Source organism: Hippopotamus amphibius, chromosome 2 (assembly GCF_030028045.1).
Source record: "Hippopotamus amphibius kiboko isolate mHipAmp2 chromosome 2, mHipAmp2.hap2, whole genome shotgun sequence".
Taxonomy (NCBI): domain Eukaryota; kingdom Metazoa; phylum Chordata; class Mammalia; order Artiodactyla; family Hippopotamidae; genus Hippopotamus; species Hippopotamus amphibius.
The window spans coordinates 191,199,954-191,222,659 of NC_080187.1; the positions used below are offsets into that span (position 1 = coordinate 191,199,954).

At 40.6% G+C, this 22,706-nt stretch overlaps 1 protein-coding gene across 2 annotated transcripts in view; it reads right to left on the bottom strand.

The window, feature by feature from the left end:
* The window catches only part of FBN1 (fibrillin 1), a 250,972-nt gene that overhangs the window by 34,304 nt on the left and 193,962 nt on the right, over window positions 1-22,706 (bottom strand). For both annotated transcript variants that reach the window (XM_057722115.1, XM_057722114.1), the window contains exons 44-55: window positions 21,797-21,922; window positions 18,784-18,906; window positions 14,994-15,119; window positions 12,918-13,034; window positions 11,959-12,087; window positions 11,270-11,389; window positions 8,590-8,715; window positions 4,706-4,855; window positions 4,300-4,365; window positions 3,899-4,015; window positions 2,058-2,177; window positions 399-521 (exon numbers count right to left, since the gene is read on the bottom strand). In XM_057722115.1, the coding sequence (XP_057578098.1) occupies window positions 399-521; window positions 2,058-2,177; window positions 3,899-4,015; window positions 4,300-4,365; window positions 4,706-4,855; window positions 8,590-8,715; window positions 11,270-11,389; window positions 11,959-12,087; window positions 12,918-13,034; window positions 14,994-15,119; window positions 18,784-18,906; window positions 21,797-21,922 (1,443 nt within the window). The remainder of the gene's footprint in view (window positions 1-398; window positions 522-2,057; window positions 2,178-3,898; window positions 4,016-4,299; window positions 4,366-4,705; window positions 4,856-8,589; window positions 8,716-11,269; window positions 11,390-11,958; window positions 12,088-12,917; window positions 13,035-14,993; window positions 15,120-18,783; window positions 18,907-21,796; window positions 21,923-22,706) is intronic.

Below are 22,706 nucleotides of genomic sequence, written 5' to 3' on the forward strand. Positions count from 1 at the left end.
TAATGTCCCTTGGAGATGGGGATTCTTTTTTAATATTCATATTCCTTCCTTGTGTTCTCAGTTATCATACTGTAATATGATTATTTGTATCTCTGTCTCAACCTATCTTCATATTGAGCTTCTTGCATGTGGGGAAGTCTTTTATCCTTTATATCTTCACATCTTGTAGAATGGCTGGCATGTCCTAGACATGCAGCGTATGGTGAATTAAAAAGGATCTGCAGTGCAGCCCTCAACTCAGCTTTAAGCTACAATTGAGGAGAAAAGGTAGCAATGACAATCCTCATATTCCCCAATTTCTAGCCTTCCTCCACTAGTGGCAGCTTTGGAGGGACATCTCCCATCATAGAGTTAGGGCTTCCTGGCTTAGATGACCTTGATGCATGTGCATGTCTTACCTTTGCACATCCTTCTGTCTTCTCTCAGAACATATCCAGCGGGACATTTGCATTCATATGACCCGTAAGTGTTTACACATCGGAAAGCACACAGCAGAGGATTCTGGGCACACTCGTTTATATCTGTGGCAGAAGGTAGTAAGAGAATAATGGATCATACACGTCAACCAAAAAAGAAATATACTTTTACCAAAAGTTGTAGTGTTTCATTGTCATAAACATGGATGGATCAAGCAGTCTCTGGTTTTCAAGGATTATAAAACGAGTTCGTTATTTTGTTAATGGTCTAAGTAAGGTGATCATACATCTTGGTTCTTTTAGCACAATCTCATTTTATGCCTATTGTGCTGGTATAATTATTAATTGTTATTTAGGTGGATGAGAAATTATAGGTCACTCTACATTTAGGGAGCTTTTCTGAAATCTGGCTTTGAAGTCTCAAGTTGACCAGTTGCCACTCCCTAAAGTCACATGGAGTGGGGATCCGTTTTATCCCATTCAGCCAAAACAACTGCCAAGTCAACTGCTGTCAGAACAGAAGCAACCCATCCAATATCATTAACCCCTCCCTTCCCCACATAAAAGAGGCTCCTGTGAAGTAACACTGATTCTGATTCTTATGCCCAAGAAAATGGTGTTCTGAATAATTTTACACTTATGGAGATTCTTAGTTCACACTGATGCCCAAGTGATAGCCTTAAATAGATAGGAATAATAATAATAGGTTAATGGATAAAACTGCATAGTTTGGAACCATCAGAATATGTTTTGGAAAAGCAGAGTTAAAACATCATCTTGATTATGATGTTTCTCCTGACTGAGGACATCAGTGAGACCCCCCCATCATGATTTAGTCACAGCCTTTAAAGGCTCACCAACAGCTTTGACTATGCGTATTGATGGGTCATATCTCTAATGAAGAGCTCACTTTAATACATACTTTACCATCACCTCCCCTTCATTCTTTTATTAAACCAGTGGTTCTCAACTTGAGAGTACGCCAGAATTATCTGGAGGGCTGCTGAGTCCCACTCTTAAGAGTTTCTGATTCAGGAGGTCAGGGATGAGGCCTGGAAATCTGCATTTCTAGCAAGTTCCCAGGTGATGCTGATGTAGTTGATCCAGGGACCACCCTTTGAGAACCACTATTCTAGATACTCCCTCCCTTGCCTTCCTTTCCTCACATCCTACCAGACATACTGACAGCTGCTTAGAGAGTATGGACATCCTCATCTGCTGTGATTGCTTCCAAGGAGCTAAAGGATACTTGTGGTTATCTCAGTGTGTAGATGTTTTTATGAGTAGAAAAGAAAAAAGAAAAAGAAAGAGTGTAAGGGATACACAGGAAGAGGGAGAAATGGAAAATAATAAAGAGGGTAGTAGACAAGTGTTGCATCCAAATATTAGTTGTAGAGACACCAATAAGAACTCTGCATGAGACGTGACATAACTTGTGCCATGAACCACTTATATCTTTTCCAGATACTCTCTGCAGAGAGGAAGCCACATAGAGAAGAAATGATGGCATGGCCCGCCAGGCCCAGATTTTCTTTATTTTATATGCCCTGGGTAGTATTTAATGTTAAGAACTGTAATTAACCAACGGCTGTCCCTGTGATCAGAACATGTAACCAACTATTTCGTGTTTAAGAGGCTTACCTTCACAAGTCATCATTGGGCCGGGCTCAAATCCCTCCTCGCAGGTGCATTCAAAACCTCCAATCACGTTCTTGCAGGTTCCGTTTCCACAAGGATTGCCCACGGAACATTCATCAGTATCTGCAAGTGATCAGAAGTGTAGTCAAAACATGATGAATGGAGAGAAAATGGACTTGGACTCAGATAACACCTTTCATTCTATCAGAGTACTTTGATCTCTAACATCTTGTTTTATTCTCATTCTGTCCTTGCAAGAAAGGAAGGTGCATATCTCATTGCCACAGATTTATGGCTGTGAAATTTGACTTGCTAAGTGGCAGTGGCGGTAACAGTAATGTTACCTGGGCTTCTAGCCCTTGCAGGGCTCTTTGCCATGAGTGTCTCCAGCCTCCTACCTTATGAAGTGCATCTACTGGGAATAGATGCTCAAAGAGTTAAAACAAGGCTTCACTGATAGTCAAAAGGTTTTGCTTACTTGAAGCTAGAAATACATCTCCAGATTGGCCTTACATGACATCATTCTCCAAGAAGCCTTAAACATGATGGATTTTTGCCAGATATAAAATAGAAGACTAAACTCACACAAAATAAGAGACGAGAGGTTAAGCAAAATTAATACACTGGATAAAGTCAAGATTCAAGTAGATTCTGTTGATTTTGTTGAAACCAGATGGTTTACATTAGGCAGAAGAAAGGCTAGAAAGAAATATGTTTAGGGTATGATCTCTCTAAACAACTATGGAGAGAGAACAAGTCTTACCAAGGAAATCTAAAAAATATATGTGTCTCCTAACCCATCCACCTAGACTATCAACTGTTCTTATCTTGGGGAGAATACCTTCCCTTGGGAAAGGAACACTTCAGAGAAATAACATTGCTATCTCAGCAGTCTAGAGCACAGAAGAGTGATGGATTATTGTCAAGGGCCATGTCTCGTGTTAGGTTCTGAAATCAGAAAGTGAGGGCAGGAGGGTATCGGCAGAGAGACCCTGGGTGAGGAGGCTTATTTCTCACATGAATCATAGCACTAACTGAAGATTCCAAACACAAAACATTGACAACTTTGCTTTTGTTCTGCTATGAAACGGCATTTCACTGTCAAGAATACTACATCTCCTTCACGTTAATAAAAATCACAATATCATTGATTCTTAGAGCTGTAAGGTAATTAGAAATGTTTTATTCCGTCTGCATGATACTACATTCTTAGGCTTAGAAAGGCCAAAAAACTTGCTTAAGCTCCCACAGCCATGGCTGCAGGTGAAAACCTCATGCCCTAATTTCCTATATGGAAAGAACATTTTCTAATGGACACAGACCCTCAGCATTTATGCCACTATTAATTCAAGTTACATTGAATGGCTTTGGATTTCCTTGAAATTTTAAGAAGGGGGTTAAAACAAGAGGAATGTACACTGGGTACACAGCCTTTCATAGTATTAAGTGTAACAAAATCTGGGTAAACTTTATGTTTTACATATTAAGAGAATAAGATTGTGACCATTAACAATTTTTTACCCTTAAATTTCACGAAGGCTGCCATTATAAAGCTGTCCTTTCTACTATCTCTTCAAACCTGTTCAGTGTCCTCCTCATCAGACTGTAAGGTCCATGCAAGTAAGGACCATGTTGGCTTGGTTCACTACTGTAGCCACAGAACCTAGCACCGTGCCTGGTACATGGTGGGGACTCAGCTAGTACTGCTAGATGAACGATACGTGAACAAGCGTACAAAACTTGTTTCTGTCCCATCTTGGTACTTATTTTTCCTAGTGTGAATGCTGAATAGCTTAATTTCTGATTTGTAAAATGCCAGTAGAAGAAACTGCTTTATCACTCACCCACACATTCATTCCCTTCCAGAATGTAGCCAAAGGGACACTCGCAGCGATAGGAGCCATCGGTATTGATGCACTGCCCGTGTTTGCAGACATCGGGTTCTTTGCACTCATCCATATCTTAGGCAAAGGAGGAAAAAACAGTGACTAACAATGCACTTTTGGAAACACAAAGGTAAACTATGATCATTTCAGTGCCTAATCAATGAAATATGTAGTATTACAATACAATATTAATATGCAGTACAATGATACAATTGGTATCTTAATGAAAAGACCAAAAAAAAAAAAATAGAGCTTAATTTCCCAAGATAAATATGGAGAAATAACAGCTAGAGAAAGGACAAGGAAGAGGCTGGTTGACAATACTAAGAAATGCTGAGAATCTAGCACAAGCCACTCACCAACCGCTGAATCATCGGGTCCCACAATGATGCCACTTCCATAGGGACAGATCTGGCGGAAGGCCTCTGTGGTGGAAGTGAACTCTCGTTAATAGGTGGATCAAAGGCAATTAGCCACAGGCTCCTCCCCCGGTACTGTGTGGAGGCTGCACACATCGGAACACGATGAACAGGCCAAGCCCCGAGACCAGAGGAAGTTAACAAGGCTCCCAGAGCTGGGGTACCTACTACTTGGGCAGCTTTGACTCATAGTTCAGAAGAAAATAACTACCCAGCTCCTGAGATAAAATAATTTTAGTGAGCATGTTAGTTGGACTTAGAATTAAATTGTTCTATGTTCTGAAGGTCTACAATCTCACAGTCTGTACCCTGAATGACCAAAGAGAAATGCTGATAGTAGACCTACCATCGGGTTCAGTGGGGCACAGCTCACAGGGATCTCCCCAACCTTCTCCCTTCAAGGCACAGCAGCATTCCTGTTTGGAGTGATTTCTGGATTTGGGTGATGAACACTTTCCTCCTTCAAACTTCGCATAACAATAGCTCATTCGCAAATCTGCAGCATAAATTCAAGAGACCCCTCAGTTGCGTTCCTACTAAGTCATTATTGTACAATACTGAGTAAGAGACAATTCACCCTGTTAAGTGTGATCTCTGCTCATTACTAAAGTCGTATTTTTTAAATGATTATAATAGTAATTGAGCTGAGATCTTTAAAATGATAAGTAACTTTTGTAATGAGATCTGATGAACAAATCTATGTGGCTTTTACCTTATTATTTCTCATTTTATCCAATGTTCCAAAATAAACTGATGTGAACAGTAAAAACCAGCACTGTCACATTTCAACACTGATATCAGCAGCGACGTCAGGATGGAGACATTCAGAGGTGGTATAACATTTAGGGAGCACACAGTAAGTTAAGGTAGATCTCCCAGTCCTAGTACTCACTGTGATACCACACTGCACTGTTTATTCTGTGTCCCCTAGGCCCTGAAGCCAGAATAAAACCCCGGATTCCAGGCATAGAGTAAATAAAGATGTGGCAATTTTGTGGACTGGCAAAAATACAACTCAGTGGTATTTCACTGAAGCAGCTACTCACGTAGCTTCTGTCTACAAAATATATGTGAGGTTTTCTGCAGATTTTACACGTGTGTGTACACACTTGCACACATACCGGAGTTTCTTTAGCTCCAGAGAGATAAAGAGGAGGACAGGGAGATGGGTTGATGTGAAGGAGAGTAATCATTATTTCAAAGAATACATTTCTCTAACATCAGTTATTTCTTGGTGACTCCAACATGGAACATGCGATTCAGATCTAGTTCCTACAAAATTCTCCAATATTGCTGGACTTTCCCATTTCTTATAGAGCAAACTGGGTGACTCTAAAAAGTGAGCTCATCCAAGAACCTTGAGTGTGTTTGCCCTCAGATTTGACCTCCAAAGCTTTGCAAACTCCTGAGTTACACGGAGGCTAAAATCGGCAGGTTTTAAGGAAATGCTTTCATATCCATTTTGCACAATTCCCCTTTCTTTATGTATGACCAGGTCTGCTCTCTCCTGTCACTGTTTTCAATTCGAGGTAGCATATTATTATAGCCATTTATGATTTCAGTTAAGACAATTTCACCACCTTTTATTTCATGGAAAAGGAGACAAGGTAAGAATGACTGAGTTGCCAAAGTTCATAGCAGAAAAATTTTAATGAATTAAAGTAAAAATATCAATCAATCAGTCAACCACATTTACCAGGTTCTAATAAGTCAAATTCTGTTGGCCTTTGCCATGAACTTGTTGAACTCTTCACGGCTACCAACTCTTTTAGATAAATTATCTCTCTAGTTTCTACTCCGTTTTTACATCTGTTATGGCTGGGACCTAACAGGTGCCTTTCAGCAAACTACTCTTCTGAAGGGGAAGAACAATAAAAGCCTATCCTTGTCCTGCAGCATCTCTGCTACTTAAATGTTTGCCCTGCTGAGAAGCTTCAAGATTTAACAAATTGTAGTTTCTTGAAGGACACCTTTTGATTTGCTTTATTCTTCACGTTCATTGTCACATACAGTGTTTTATGTTTATTGGTCCTGTTTTTATTATTTATGCCTACAAATGTCTTAAGATATAACTTAATGACTACTCACAAAAATGTCTCAACAATTATATCAGAACTCAGTTCTCTCCTTTGTCTTTCAGCTTGTAATGTTTCTTTTAACCTTAGTTACATACATGTTCTAATACTGGTCTGTTAATTTTCTCATTCTCTTTTCCTTTTATTACTGACCCTATTCCATAACCCAGCCCACTTCCCCAATACCACTTTATCACCTCATCCTGGGAAAAAAAAAAATCTATGAAGTTTAGAGTGAGCCTAAATGACAAATTCCCTTCACTGAACTTTGTAAGTGGGAGTGGTTCATTTACATCTGTAGACTTTAAGTGTTGAGGTCTGTTCACCTGAGTCCTATATCACATTTGTTCCTTCAAAAACATTATCTGTGGGTCTGTGGAATTTTCTGTTTTTATGGGCAATAGAAGCCTGTCTCTCAATTTGTCATCTTATAATAAAAACCCAGCTCTTAATTCCCTGACTCCAGCAAAATCTGTGCCCTCTGGGAGATCTACACTTGTTTGTGATGGTTCTCTAGAATTGGTTTTTTAATCAAAGGTGCCTTGCATTGGGAAAGAGAGTTGCGCACACGCACATCCTTTGACGAGGGCTTGCTAGGATGCCTGTTTACCAGCCCATCTGCAAAGAGCCCTTAATGACCTTTGAAATTTCATCAGAGCTACAAAAGTCACTTTCCCTGCTTGCATTCCTCAATTCTGGCTCTGCCTCTTGGAGCTGAGCATGTGGCAGGGCTGCTCACAGCTGGGCTGATTCTTCCTGCAGCGTTAGCTTGCTCTGTGACAGGCCAGTGCAAATTGAATTAATAGCCTATGAATTTCCTCTGGCCTGCCACATCGGCAGATTCACACCTGGTTTCTCACTGCTTTCTTTCCAAACTCCGGCCAAGCCAAAGGCACACAAAAACAAGGGAGTAGGAGTTAGAATTTATCTGGCTGGTCTGTACCATACAGACAGAATCAAGCACCACCCGACCCACAACCCAGAAAGCCACATGGGCCTCTGATAGCTACCTACAGGATCAAACCAACAAAGAATTCCCAACTCTCCCCCTTCACAGCCCTAAATATTATGTGACAAAATGACCAGTTGAGAAGTAAAAAGTTAATCAATTTGAACAACAATAGCAAGAGCCTATGAAGGACTCAGAAGTGAACAAAGCTTTGTCATGTACTCAGTAAGACTTGTTGGGCCGGTGATCTTATTGTTGTTTAAAAATACGAAAATTGAGCTTCCAAAAGATTAAATGACTTGCCTTAGGCTATAAATGGCAAGGATGAGACCCCAGTATTTGGAATCTTAAATGATATCCATTGCCTCTTACTTGGCAATATGGGAGCAAAAAACAAAACAAAACAAACAACCAAGAAAAAAACCTGAACAATAAAATTAAACAACAACAAACAACAAAAAAAACCCCACTGGAACAGGGTGGGGTGGGGCTAGGGTGTGGGGCGGGGGGAGGATATGTGTGTTTGCATGTGGGTTTTTTTGTCCTGAATTCATTAAACTAGTTTGTATAAGTAGATAGACACACACAATTGCATTGTTTAGTAAAATCTAAATAGTTTGCTGAGACACAATAAACTGTTAAGTTCAAGCTCCCCTTTTGACTTTTTTTAAGTTCACAAGTATTATTCCTGAAAACAGACTATGGGCCAACAAGAGTCCCGGTCAGTTCACATTCATTTTTTTGTTTTCTTAGAAAACTTGTGATGTAAGAGATGGGCATTATATCCTGGGAGCACATGAGTTAACGTGCACTTCTCTGTCTGAAAGTCTAGGCTCTGGCCCATATTTACAGAGGTTATCTCTTCAGAGGCAGAGAACTTGTAACTGAACTTCCCGCAGGCCCTGCCGTGTCCAGTGGCTCATGGCTGATCCCCCGCTGACTGACCTATCAGCATCTGTGTTCTCAGGGGGAGAGACAGGTTTATAGTGCCAGGACAGTTGTACAAGCAACCATAACTTGATAGATGAGTTTTTAACCTTAAAAGTAAAAATGAACTTTCTGACATATGGTAATCATTAGACCTCTGGGTGAACGAAAACACTCCATCTTCTCTTTCACAAAGAATCAAAGTCTTGCCATGTTTAAAAAATAAAACCACAACAAATAAACACAGAGTAATGAAAGTCTAAAGCCAAAAGCACTTACCTTGGCACCTTCTTCCAGTGGAGGACAAGGAGAACCCGTCTGGACACAGACATTTGAAGCTGCCTTCAGTGTTGCTGCATGTGCCCAAGGCACAGATTTCTGGCTCTTCAACACATTCATCAATATCTAAAAGAAGAACATGTGTCAAACAAAGTCAAAACATGATGGAGACACCATCAGCTAGTAAATGCTCAATATAAAAGTACAAAGTGTAACTGAGTTTCAAAACTTTCAGCAATGAAGATTTTTCTTGTATCATGATGCTGTGAGTGGACTTCTAGGCTGTGATAACTTTTTTTTTTTTTTAAGAATTTTTTGATGTGGACCTTTTTTTTTTTTTTTAAGTCTTTATTGACTTTGTTACAATACTGCTTCTGTTTTATGTTTTGGTTTTTTGGCAGTGAGGCATGTGAGATCTTAACTCCCCGACCAGGGATCAAACCCACAGGACCACCAGGGAAGTCCCTGTGATGACTTTTAAAAAATTAGTTTTGATGCTTCTTGTTGTAAAAATGGAGTCTGCAAGTGCCTTCTTAGGCATGCAAAGAGAAACATTTTTTACCCAGACTGAATTTCTTGGATAATTAGAAAAGTTGGAGTAATTTCATACGACCCTAAGCTAGGAAAGAAGCAAGAAACTCTAGAGTCTAACTTCACCACTGCACAGTAAGCAGATGCTCTGAAATTTTAATTGTGTTGACAATGAGTTACTTAGTGAGAGATCTAGGCCTTTGAACCAGATTTGTTTGTTCCCCTCCACCTGTCACAGTGCTTTCCCCAATATCCCACGCTATAACCCTAAAACTATGACTTTTACAAGGACACTAATACTCATGAAAATAATCCTATGCAATACAAATTAAAGATATCATAGGAGATTAGGCTCCTATCTGTCATATGCAGTTTAATTTTTCTGAAGACAAAAAAAGATCTTCCATGTATAGACTATAGTTTTTCTTTTATCATATAGACAGTAGGAATTTGATACAAATAATTGTGGCATGTTTCCTTTAGCATATTAATACACCTTATCTACTGTAAAGGGGTAATTAAGGTTTCAATGGCTTGAATATGTCCTAGTTTGCCTGGGAGAGTCCTAGTTTATGCCTGTTGACCTGGACTCATTATTAATAGTGCCCTCTTCAAAACTGTCTTGGTTTAGTCAGTAAAGTACATGATGACCCTACTTATGGAAAAAATATGACTACTCTTTCCAAGAGGCTTACCCTTCTTTTTCCCTGACTTTCAGCAGGAATTTATAGTGTAAAAGAGGTAAGTCTTGATTCTTCGCCATGCTATTTTTACGGAAGTATTTTTTTTCAACAAAACAGATATCTCTTTTATCTTGGGACTCTTTATTTTGAGGTTTGTGCAACGAGTTCTACCCACACCAAAATGTATTCGCATTACACAACTTTATTCCCATAAGGTCCAACTAAAGGGAAGTTAGGAAATTAACTTCGTTATCTTGACTTAATTTTGTAAATACCACACAATAGATTTTCTAGAAATGTTCAGTGCAAAGTGAGTATCTTCGTGCACCATACAAAACTAGCCGCTTCATCATTTCATGCTATTATGTTACATTTATAATTGCATCATGTTTCCTGTGGTTAATTAACAAATCTGAACTGCTGATGATTGAACTACTCCATTCCTCCCCTCCCTCCACTCCCACAGACAACCTTTTCTTAAAAGAAAAGTCAACTTTTGTAAAAATGCTCAGATGTTTCCTTTTTGTTTTTGTTGTTGTTATGGTAGGAATTAAACTGTAGATGCCAACTTCACACAGGTAGGGACAAAGAGTTAGAATGAACACATTTATTGACTATTCTGGAAGTCATTTTTCTTTCTGTACATTTTCATTCTGTTCATTTTAGGGTAATTTTGCATTAATCATGGAGTGAGTAAAGCTGATCTCTAACAGAAGTAAAATAACACTTAATTTGTATTTAGGTCTAATTTTGATAAAATGGTTTCACTTAGAATATCATCTCCTGACTGAGAGTTAAATTAGATATATAAACATTTCTCATTGATGATATTAAAAGTGGACAGTTCTTACTCATTATGGATTAGATGCAGACTTGTTTAAAGGTGGGAGCGTGAACCAGGTGACTTCTGAAAAGTCCTCTCCACCCCATTCACTTATGAAGTTCTGGCAATTAATGTCCTTCATGTAAGGTAATGTATATGTATTGAGGAATGCACTACTGTAAAATCTGCTGAGAATTTATTTGTAGTTATACATTTCTACCACTCTACAAGTTAAAACAACATAGACAAATTATATAGCTACATTCATCCAACCTTGAATGTGGTCACTTAAAGATTTTAACTGGAATCAGGAAGCTATTTTTAGTTGCAACCCACTGACACTTGAAAACATGTAATCCAGAACTTTTTACAAGCTTCATAAAAGCACACTGGGAAAGGGTCAGGGTCATGTGACCACCCATACATGCAGAGCAAAATCGCTTCATCAGAGATTAGCGTGAGAACTGATGTTCTTGTCTCACCATCTAATTATGAGCCCCTAAGTCATAACCTACCCTTGGATTTGTTTCTGATAAAGTATTCCAAAATGAAGACACCGTCACACCACCTCAAACATGTGACTTTGACGATGTCAGTGCAGTGACCAATACTGCTCCTTTCCACATACTGACAACCCTCCTACCTTCACACTTGTCATTCTGGAGACTGTATCCAGGTGGACAAATACATCTGAAGGACCCATCCAAGTTCTGACAGGTGCCTGGTGCACATTTTCCAGGTTCTAGGAGACATTCGTTGATATCTGCAAAGAAAAGGGGAAAAGAAGAAAGAGGTTCCCAATGGCATGATTTCCATCAAGCAATTAAAATTCAAAGAAACCAGAATAAAATCTAACAAACACATAAATTTAAAGTCCACAAACTCTACCATGGAGAAAAATTAACAACTCAATAAAAATCAGTTTTATTAGCTTTTGGAAGTGTGCAATGTATTTAACAACCATATTTTATTTGATCTAAAGCAAATTAAACATTTCCAGGAAAGTACAGCATGTGAAAAGTCAATGGGTATGAAGATTTTTGAGGGCACTCAAAAGATTATATAAGAATTTACTACAAAGCTATGTTGAAGAAAAAAAATAAAAGAAAGGGAATTACAGTTGTTCACAGCACAGTTTAACTGTTGCACTGAACACTGTAACTGTTTTCTGTTAAGTAAAACTACCAGGTACACATACAGGCAGGATTAGTGTAATTCTACTCTGATCTTTTTCCTCCAGGCTTCTGAAGGAAGGACTGGGATAGAGACGGCAGGATTCCTGGAGGGGCCTCGGGGATGACCTTTGGAGGGTCTTTCTGCAGCAGCACTCACCCACACAGGTTCTCCCATCTGGAGCCACCTCATAGCCTTCATTGCACTGACACTGGAAGGATCCCACTGTATTGATGCACTGGCCATTTCTGCAAAGGTTCCCATTTCCAGTTGCACATTCATCAACATCTGCCAAAAAAATATCCTTCGATATAGTCCAAAGAAAATGTCATAATCCCATCAACGATCAACCCCTTTAAAGGGAAAGAACTTATTCTGAATTTCAGTGGCCTTTGCTGGCTCAGGCAAACTTAAGAAATTCCAGTATGATCTCGTTTATAACAATAGACCTGGCTGTATCCACCTATCAAAGTCGAACAAGCTGACATAATTCTACTAATTAGAGATTGATAATTTATATTAGGATTTTACATGAGTTTTACCTTGATCCTCATTTAGGTTTCATTTTTAAAGGTTAAAATTGAATTACTAATACACAATACAGCTGAGGGTATTATTAAGTATTCTTATAAACAGAAGTATATAATTAGCCTCTAGCACAATACAAAATTTAGTTCCTTACCCTTGCCTGTGAATAATATAGCATATTTTACAAGAAGAATTTTATAGATTCAATAATTTACTTCTTTGAAGAGAGGCTATAGTGAAACATCTAGACACGCAGGTCCACACTGCTCCTGAGCTATGTAATTTCTACACAAAGGATCGCTTTTGTATGTTTTAAAACATATTCAACTTATTTTGAAATGTATTAAATTCACAGCATTAGTAGACATAAAAATTATAGCTGCTAATGAGTATACTAATAAAAGTAACAGATGTGGTAACCATATTTGACACTTAATTAGAACACTGTATTTGACAACTCTTTTAACCAGTTGTCATGCATAAGGTGGCATATATTTAAGAAGAGAGCGGGCACACTGGAGATGATGCTAATTACAAAGAACACACATAAAACTGCCTTTCTTTGGTGGCTGACTGTTTTGCACACGCACCTATGCAGTCATTGTTGTGGGAAAGGATGAAACCGTGATTGCAGCGGCAGTTGAAGGAACCAATTGTGTTTCGGCAAGTTCCGTTCCCACAGGCATCTCTTTCACACTCATTTATGTCTAGCAGAAACAAAGGAAATAGAAAAACATGATTATTAACAGAAGAAGAGGGAACGTGGTTACCTGGGGTTAAAAGGCATTTTAGAGTTCACAAAGTGTTGTACGGAGGCTGAGAACTTCTAGATTCGACGTTGGTGCTAGTTGCCGCGGTGGCAGCTCCCTGTGAGAAACCAGCAAGAGGCGAGGTTCTAAGCCTTGGGAGAAAATCCTTGCCTTGGTTGGCATGTGAAAGGAGGCAAGCTAAGGACATGAGAACTGGACAAGAACTATTTTATTCTATTTACTTCTAGAATTCTCCACCCTTGCCACTTTTCTCAAATATTTTCACTTGGAAATGGAAAATTCTGTGCGCATCTGGGTCTTGATTCGCTGCCACCTTTGGCAAACTTCAGCCTTTAAGATTCTCACTCCAGTTTACGAAAAAGCAGTGAGTCACCTGATATTACCCCAAAATCAGCAACAAAATAAATTAGCTTTCTAACTCACCTGGAATTTTAGACATCTGTTTCTTTTTCCCAGTCCACCCCTAAAAACCCACGACCACTCCCACGAAATGGTGAGTTATCTCTCTACTAAACTATCCCAACGTGATGGCACTTTATTTGGCTCCTCTCGTGAAGTATGATTTGTCTTCTTATTGGTCTATGACTTTTCACTTTGACTAGTCTATAAAGCTGCTTTGACGTCTTATGTGTCTTTGTATCTTGCGACAGCAGCTATTATCTTTCTCATAAAGAGTAGGTGTATGATATATTAAGAAGGAAATAAGAAAATGAAAAAAGTTGATATTGCTGGTTTGCGATATCAACAGGCAGAATGAGGAGGGGCGAGGACAAAGGGACGGGGAAGGAGTGGAAGGTAACACCTCAGATTAGCAAAATGTAGTGTTTAGAGTTAGGATTTCCTTTCCTTTCAAATTTTGGACATAAAGGTAAATTATCTGTGATCTAAATCAGGAGGCTATTGGCGAGCCCAGTGTGACTTCAACATGTGTGTCTGTGGTTGAAGACTGTATCCGGGTGAGTCACCTTGCCAGCATCAAGAACTTCTGCCTTGATTCATTTTTAGCCAAGCAAGTGAAGGTCTTTAGTTGGGCAGGTTCTTTGGCAGGGAGTTCTAGATAACTCAGATGGAAGAGGAAGAATGAAAGTTGGGCAGGGTTTCGTTAATATAGAGGGGTTACCTCTCCAGTGATGAACAGGGCTGATTATAATCTTTAACTTAAAACTTATCTGCTCTGAAGATGACAAAACTTTATGAGAATGTTCCCTACTGGATGAATCCAATTATAGCCAAAGGCAAACACTTTGAACGTTACTCTATTGATTGTTCTTTTTCCAGCTGTGAAACTGATTCATGTTCATGAAGTCCCCAGAAGACTTAATGGATATTGCTTCAAAGTAGGAAAAGAAAGGAGGGAAAGAGAGAAATTGATTGATTACATATTTGAAGTTTATTCTAAATCAATATTATGATTCAGTACTAAAACCAAGGAAGAGATTTAAAATCCTGAGCTCTTTTTCCCTAGGAAAATGATCTGTAAATTTGCCTTTAAGGATCTGATACCAACTACAAACACGTCTCAAAAAATGCTTGTACTCAAACAATCAAAAGCTGCACTCTGTTCCAATAAGGCAAACTCACATAAATATTATAAAAGAATTATAGGCTTTTAATAAATAGTTATTTTTTGTCTTAATATCTTTCTCAATTTATCCCTTAGTCAAGAGTTTTTCTGAACTGACAGCTAAATGATTCTCAAGAAGCAGGTTTATTATGTTCAGATTACCCAAGATTAAATACCAAAGGATATTAATGCTACACACCTGCTTCTGTTTTTATTTTATACATAACAAAACAACTACTGAAAGGTTTAGTGTTAACTTTGAATATATTCAGAATCAGATGAGTTTTTCAATAGGATATGAAGAAAAAATGAAATGATAGTCACATACTCACCCAAACACATGGTTTGATCAGCATTTGTCTTAAAACCAGTGTGGCAAATGCAATAAAAGCTTCCGACTGTGTCAATACACTGCCCATGGCTGCATATATTGGGAATTTCTTGGCATTCATTGCGATCTATAGATAAAAAGCATCTTAAGTGAACACTGAGAAGGCAAAATCAAATCGAATAACTTACTTCTAGGTATTGCTCTCAGGATTAATACTAGCTCTAAACTAAGCCAGTAAAACAGATGCTGACATTATATCTATTTTTCACTCAGAATTGGTTAAAACTTACTCTCATTTACTGCACACATTCAGACCATATTAAACACACAAGCAATGAAAAACAGGGGCGGTATCCAAAAAATCTCCTGAAAGATGAGACAACTTAGAAGTAGAATGGGGAAGAAAAATCCAAACTGGTAGACAACCCATTTGATTACCGGCCTAAGCGGTAGCCTAGACTGTGGAATTAACTGAAGTATTTTGTCTAGTCAAGATTTGGTGCCTCAAATCATGGACGCTTCATGGCCTCCTCTAGAAATTTAAATCAAACAAATCCCACGGCTAAGACAGGTTTTCATGATGGACAGCCCACATCGTGCCTTGTTCCACTTACACATCATTATTTAGGCTCACTCCTATCACCTTTTGTTCTACCTGAACAAAGCCTTCCAGTCTACATGTGGCTCCTTTCAGCCCTCCACAATCCTAATGGTGTTTCTTTCTTTTTATCCGTATTCTTTCAAAAGGAAGCCCTCTCATCTTGCGTCTGCTGGTCTTTAGGCTTTAAATTATATTTGTCAGCAAGTGAATACTTGATGCTCTCCTGAAATCTGATTATCTGAGGGGCCAGGTCTGTTGCATGGATCCACAGATGACATAATTACATGCCTACTTACGCCTCTAATTTTTTAAAGCTCTCAAGAGTCTATGTTTAGGGCAAAGGTGACTCAAAGAGCATTGTGTTATCCTGATTTTCCTATTGTCACAAAAGAAAGCAAATAACAGAATGCCGCCTTGGGTGTCAATGCTGTGGAGCACCACAGCACCCTGCTCTCAGCAGAATAACCCAGACTTGCTGTTTGCCTGCCCTGTCTACTGAGAAGACGGCAGCTGGGGAAAGGCACTCTTTGCTGCACAGAGCAGCTGTGCCCATGCCAGGAGCGAGTATACTCCCTCCATTTCACGTGCGCGGACTGCCATTTTTACAACTGCTTTCTTCCAATTCACCAAACATTTAGAGTTGATGAATCACCATATCCTTCAAAGGTCTCAGGTGGGGTCGAGTATATCGTGCAGAGAGGAAATTGGGATAGAGCAGCTTAGGAGCTACAGCTCGCCTGTGCAGAAATGCTAGTGAACCAATTATGATTTTTCCCATCAGAGAAAATGGGCTTAAGATGAGCATACTGCCCCTGAGACAGGCAGAGGAATCCGATTTCCATTGCCCAGCTCTGTGGAGGGAGCTGATTTTGAGGAAGGGTGTCTCAGGGGGCCTACCACAGTTGGCCCAAACCTTGGGCATCCTCAGGTAATACTGGATCTGGGAGGATGCAAGGACCAAGTCTGTCTTATCTCTGGGGCCCACAGGAAATGAGAGCATTAAGAATCTTATTAGAAAGGGATCCTCAGTGAGGGACTTTCTTTCCTACATTGCCTATTTCATGATGATTTTTTAGAAATGAAACACGGATTACTTTGCAGTTCTACTGGTGAAACAGAAAGTTATAGTTCTAAAGAACTTAACTGTGAAATTCACTTTATATTGAGACCAGAAAACTAGGTTTCTACAAGCAACAGGATTTAAACTACCCAGATTTTAACAGGGTATTGGGGAAAAACACCCACATAGTCAGCAGAAAGAGAGGAGACCATGAGGAAATGGCTGGGAAGAATGTCTTTAGCTGGGTAATACATTTCAGAAGGGGGCTGCATTTGCTCTAACTATACAGCTCCTGAGGTCAGACTAGCATCCTCGGCTTAGACACTTAACTGTTCTCTAAAAATCTCTCAGCAACAATGTGGGTATTATGGCCAGCTGTTGAAATGATGTACTTATGAATTCAAATAAAAATCTTATGATGATAAGGCAATTTTAGTTCTTTTCATCTTCAACACAGGAAGAGAGGCGTATTTTACAATATGTCTGAAAAATGCCATGTATAGGATAGTATTTCAAGACATTTTAAAAGATATTAAAAGTAAGATGTAAGTGAAGACATTTCCAGAGTGAAGCCTTCGGCCCTAGAAGCTGAATAACTGTAAAACTCAAACTCAAGCACATTCCCTTTCCTGTGAGGATTTCAATGAATGAGGGAAATAAAGATTTGTCTAAACAACACTCCTTCACAGTACTTACCGCTGGTTAGCAATGGTTGAGCTTTATTTATGTTAATATTCTACAAGAAAATATGACAAGGCTTAAGCCCTAGCAGGCCCTGGTTGGACACCTTGTCTTGATGTATAAAACAGTTCTTCCCACATCTTGCCTGAGTGTGAAATGGTGTGAAATGACACGTTCTATATTATCAGCAGTTCCTTATTTTCACTGGAATTATTTCACCCAGTTTCAAATAAATATAAATTAAGAGCAAAATGCAGGGAAGTTGTATGAATGCCAAGTTTCATGAGGGTATTGTGACTCATATCAGAGACGTCCTCACTTTTCCTGTCCTGTTTTTTTTTAATACGTGGATAACAACTGCTCTGTTGACAAAATGCTAAACACTTGCACATGTTCCTTTAAAGCCAAAAAACAAGTCTTGATTCTCAAAGTGAGTTTTTGTTCTGGTATTACACCCTCTTCCCACCAAAGTCTCATAAAACAATGCAAAATACCCTACGGAGAGCAGTGTACTTCCTACCACTTAATCACTGGTGGGCAAGGAAATCCAAGGAAAATCTGACCACGTTCCTCGGTGTTGTTTCATTCACAAATGCATAAAATATCCAGGAAACTCCTTGTGAAATGAACCAGAAGCAAAATAACACATTCTTCCTGACCTCCTTGCTAAATATACAATGATTTATAATTACTAAAAAACTCAGATGAAAATCATTCTGAGGTATTACTTTGCTTCTGGGCTGAAACACCAGTGTTTTCATTTTGATATCATTGACTACATGATACCATCAGATACTTAATAACTTTACCATCAATTTAAGTTGGTAACACGCTCATCCTTCTTATTTCTACCACGTCCCTGACAAAGGTGAACAACAACAAAAATTAACCTCTAGGGGACAGTTTCTCATTTTACTGTAGTTGACATAGCAAATAAAAGGCTATTAACATTTGCTGCCCTCAGTTCTGTAAGCTGTTTAGGAGAAAAAGTGATGCTGTTGGTTCTTTTTGCTTGTTTTGTGCAGGTTAATCTGGCTCAGCTCAGGAGAGCTTTGCTGTCTAGCTTTGGGGTATGTGGCTAGGATGGTGACAACCTCACCCGCTCCAGGGGGATTATATGAAAGGAAAAAAAAGTATTTGATTCTGAATTCCAGTTAGGGAGTGTGTGTGTGTGTGTGTGTGAGTGAGTGTGTGCATTTGTGGGAGTGAGTGTTTGCAGCAGGGCAGCAGAGAGGCAAATTTGGAAACATCACATCTCTAAAGGGAGAAAAAAGCTAAGTGTTAAGACATTTCAACAATTTTCCTTTTTCCCAGTTTAATTACTAGAACTCAGCAGTCTAAATCTTAACTCGTGTATTCTTCAACCTAACCATCTCAAAGAAATCCAGGAATGTGCAGCCCGATGGGGCTGGCCCGTCTGGTGAGTGCCAGGCGGTGGAAACTACTTGCCGTTGCACTGCCCGGTGGAGGTGAAGCGGTAGCCGGGCTTGCAGTCGCAGCGGTAGCTGCCCGCGGTGTTGATGCATTCCGCATTGCGCTGGCACACCGGCCCGTTCTGACACTCGTCGATATCTGCAAGCAGGAGAGAACTGAGTTACAGGGAGAGCGCAACCCGGTGGCAAGCTGATGAAGCTTCTCACACAACACGGATTTATATTTTCTTATTTTGATCAGTTCTATGGAACAAACCATGGAAAATGGAAAATTTATTTTCGAATTTTTCTGCTTTACGAATATTTTTCATAAATGCAAACACTTGATTTATCACCACATATGGGTTCTTATACTGCTAATGTCTGGAAAAAGTTGTGAAACTCAGCGTCAAGGGCCGGGACTTGATATGGGTATAAATTAATATCCTAGGAAATCCTGTATTTGCTCAAAGCATGGGGTGTTTAGGATTCAATTGGGTTACTTTCGCCTGGAAGGTCGAGAGGTCTGCCGAGCAGAGCATCTCAAACCTTAATGTGCTTATGAATCACTTAGGGTTTTATTGAAAGGCAGACTCTGACTCAGCATGTCTGGGGAGTGGCTTGAGATTCTATGCTTCCAGTAAACTCCCAAGTGGTGCTTGTGCTCCTGGTCCACAGACAGTGCTTTGAAATGCAGGGCTGCAGAGGCTCCTGCTTAAATTTCTGCCACATGGCAGTCGAATTAAGGAAACTTAACATGAGAGACTGCACATAAAGCCACTGAAAATAACCAAACGCTCACTATCAAAGGAAGGAATAAATAGGATACTGTGTGCTCCAGAGCTTTGACTGTGCTCGGGCAGTTGCTTGTCTATCTTTTAAATATTTCAACAGCTACCTAATACAGTTTCAATTCCTGGCATTGCACACGTTAATACACAGTGCAGGCTATAGCATGGGGCAAAATACATATTCCCTTCCCCTGCTCCTACGAAACATTCTAATTCAGTCTAAATCCAGTAAAGGGACTAGCCTGTAACACAGGTGGGAGGCAGTCAGCTCTCAGCACCAGTACTGGGGTTTCATGCAGAAGTTGGCTCAGCCAAAGAAGTTCCCACAAGGGGGCGGCAAATACATCAACCTAGGCCTCCTAGGTGTGTGCTTCTGTGGTGGGAAAACCTCAGGACTACTGGCAGTCAGTGGGAGTTTCTAACATGGGGTGTGTCTCTCTGTGCAACAGATAACAGGAGCAAAGCATACAGGAGTCTTGAGTTACAGTGGACCCAGGGCCCAGCACCACCTCACCCACCAGGCCTACCCTGCTCTTAATGAAGGGTGTACAGAAACACAGAGGGTAGCTTGTGTGGTTGGAGAAGCCAAACGGTGTCACAGACGAGCATTTCTGTGACGCATCAGATGCCTGACACCTGATTATATGCGTACTTGGGGAGAGCAGACGCATGGATTCTTCTGGAATCCATTACATTTTCAGTCTGGCTGAGGCACGTACTAAATCAACCTTCCTTTTCTGATTCTGAGAGCTAAGAGTGTGCTGGGAAGCAGCTGACCCTGGATTAAACCTTCACCCTGAAGATGGATATCCTATGAAACGGAAACCAAAAGTTGGAGCACTTTATGATCTCATATCCACTGAATGCTGCCCTGACAGCAAAGTGCCTTACATTGGTACAGCTGGAGGTTTTCAATCTCATGTGTGTAGCAAGGTCTGGGTTGATGTGGTGGTCATAGCTGGCTTTGCCTACGGTTTCTGGCCAACAACATCAGTGAATATAAGTACCAAAGAGGCAAGTGGGTAAAGTAACCAGCTTTGAATGGAAAAGAAGGGGAGATGCCACAGAAGGAGGCCGGCATCCTAAGGCACGTATGACAGGCGGAAGATGGTGGCTATGAACAGGCAGCCCCCCCTAGCATTCTAAGGTCACCCGCTGTGGGCTTCCTTCTCCATTTCCACGTCATGCCTCCTCCCAACACCTGATCCTTGATGGCCTCCTGCAGCCCAGGGCCCGAACCAAAGCATGAAACGACTATCTCCCTAGGAAGCTAGGAATGGCTGTCAGCGCTTTCCCACTCCCCCACACAGCAGGCAGAGTAAGGGATGGGTGCCAATTTGGCCATCGGAACAGAAAGCCTGGTGAGGAGAATTTAACAAGCATGTGCTCGGGGCTGTAACTTTACTCATGGTCTATAAGTTGTCCCCGGTTTAGGAAAAAAAGATGTTTTAATATTAAAATGTTGACCTATGTGCTCTAACACATGCTCTAAGGAGCAATAAGGCTTTCTAACACGAACAAAAACTCTGCTAGAGGCTCTAAGTGTAAGCATGAAATAGAAAATTATTCTAGCTGTCCTAGGGCCCATGGTATATTTAATAACCAGTAACGTCCCTTTTACTAAAATGTAAAAGAACACTATCTTCCCCAGATGTCGGAAAAATATGAAGTGCGGTGGGGAACGCGCAGAATCACAGTGCATGCACATGGCGAGGGGAGGTAATTTGAAAATGAAAAAAGTACCACTTGCACGCGTGCCAACATTCTTCGTATAAAATCGAATTTGCTGTTCTTGCCATTTGGAATTCTCTCATGCATCTGAAATATTTGTATTAACCTTGTTTTCACTTGGGAGGAGCAGAGGCTCCGTTTGGAAGAGAACACTGACTTTGAGATTCAGCTCCAGATGACTGCCCACCCCTCATGCTCACTTTCAAGCAGTGTGAAACAATAGCCATCTATTGGACACACCCCGGATCTCATGGCTTTTATATATCAGCTGGGAAATCTAATACATTGTGTGTGTGTTGGGGTGGGAGGGGGGAGAGGGCTGGGGAATGGACAGCCTGCTTTTCCCACTGGGAGTCGGAATTTTTGCATGAAGTGTCTGTTGATCCACACGGCGCCCTTCACTGTTGCTAGAGTTTGATGGATTTCTGGAATTCCAATGTTGTGAAATTGGCCACGTGGGGGGGGGGGGGGTAGGTAGCTCATCCGTTGGCTCATTTCTGGATGTGATATAGTGACAGCATCTCTTACCTTCACAAACCAACAGCTTGTCATTATAGAAGAAGCCCACTGGACATTCACATCGGAAGCTGCCAACCATGTTGATACAGACGCCATTTTCACAGACCCCTGGGATCTCCCGACATTCATCGATATCTAGAAACAGAGCAGGCACGTGTGAGTGACGGCTGGGCACGTGGTCCCTGTGCAGGGTAAACTGGAATTGAAAGTCAGCTGCTTCTAACTCATTCTACGTAAGGCCTAACGCCAAAGAAGAGAAAGTGTGTGTGTGTGTGTGTGTGTGTGTAATGTGCTTGCGTGTGCACACGTGTGCTAGAGTGGTGACAAAAGTGGGTACGTCAATGAAGAGAAAACTGAGATAACTAGACTGCTTGTCAGACACTCCTGTGTCTATCTGACTGACTATGTCTCTCTGGTTTTGTTCCAAAACATCAGCTTTGTCCAAGTAGGAGCCATCTTTGTGCCCACTGGGCCCTGTGCACCAGATGAGTAGAATAAAAGTGACTACCAAGAGTAAGTGGTCTCTCTACCCCCAGGGTGGAGGTTTTTGGCTCAAATGGGAGGGGAGAGCTGGTGAAGAACAGAGGAGGAGCCCATGGTCACGGCCAACTCTGATCTTTCAAATTTCACTTCAACATCCCCTTCCTCCTTCATATGGCTTTGGAAAAGAGGTAAGTCAGGTCTGGGGATGTAAGCTGGGCCCTGGCTGACCATGAAGACGGAGCAAGTACCAAGGAAGGACTGTCACAGGAGACGGTGGCTTCCCAAGGCCAGGCGCTGGGGCTGGCTGCTACGCCACGGTGTTACCAGCCCCGGTACACTGTCTGACAAATGTTAAGTGCCAATTAAAATGTATTCAATTAAGAACCAGTACCTAAAAATGGGGTTGGTGAGCATTGAAATAGGACCAAAGTAGGGG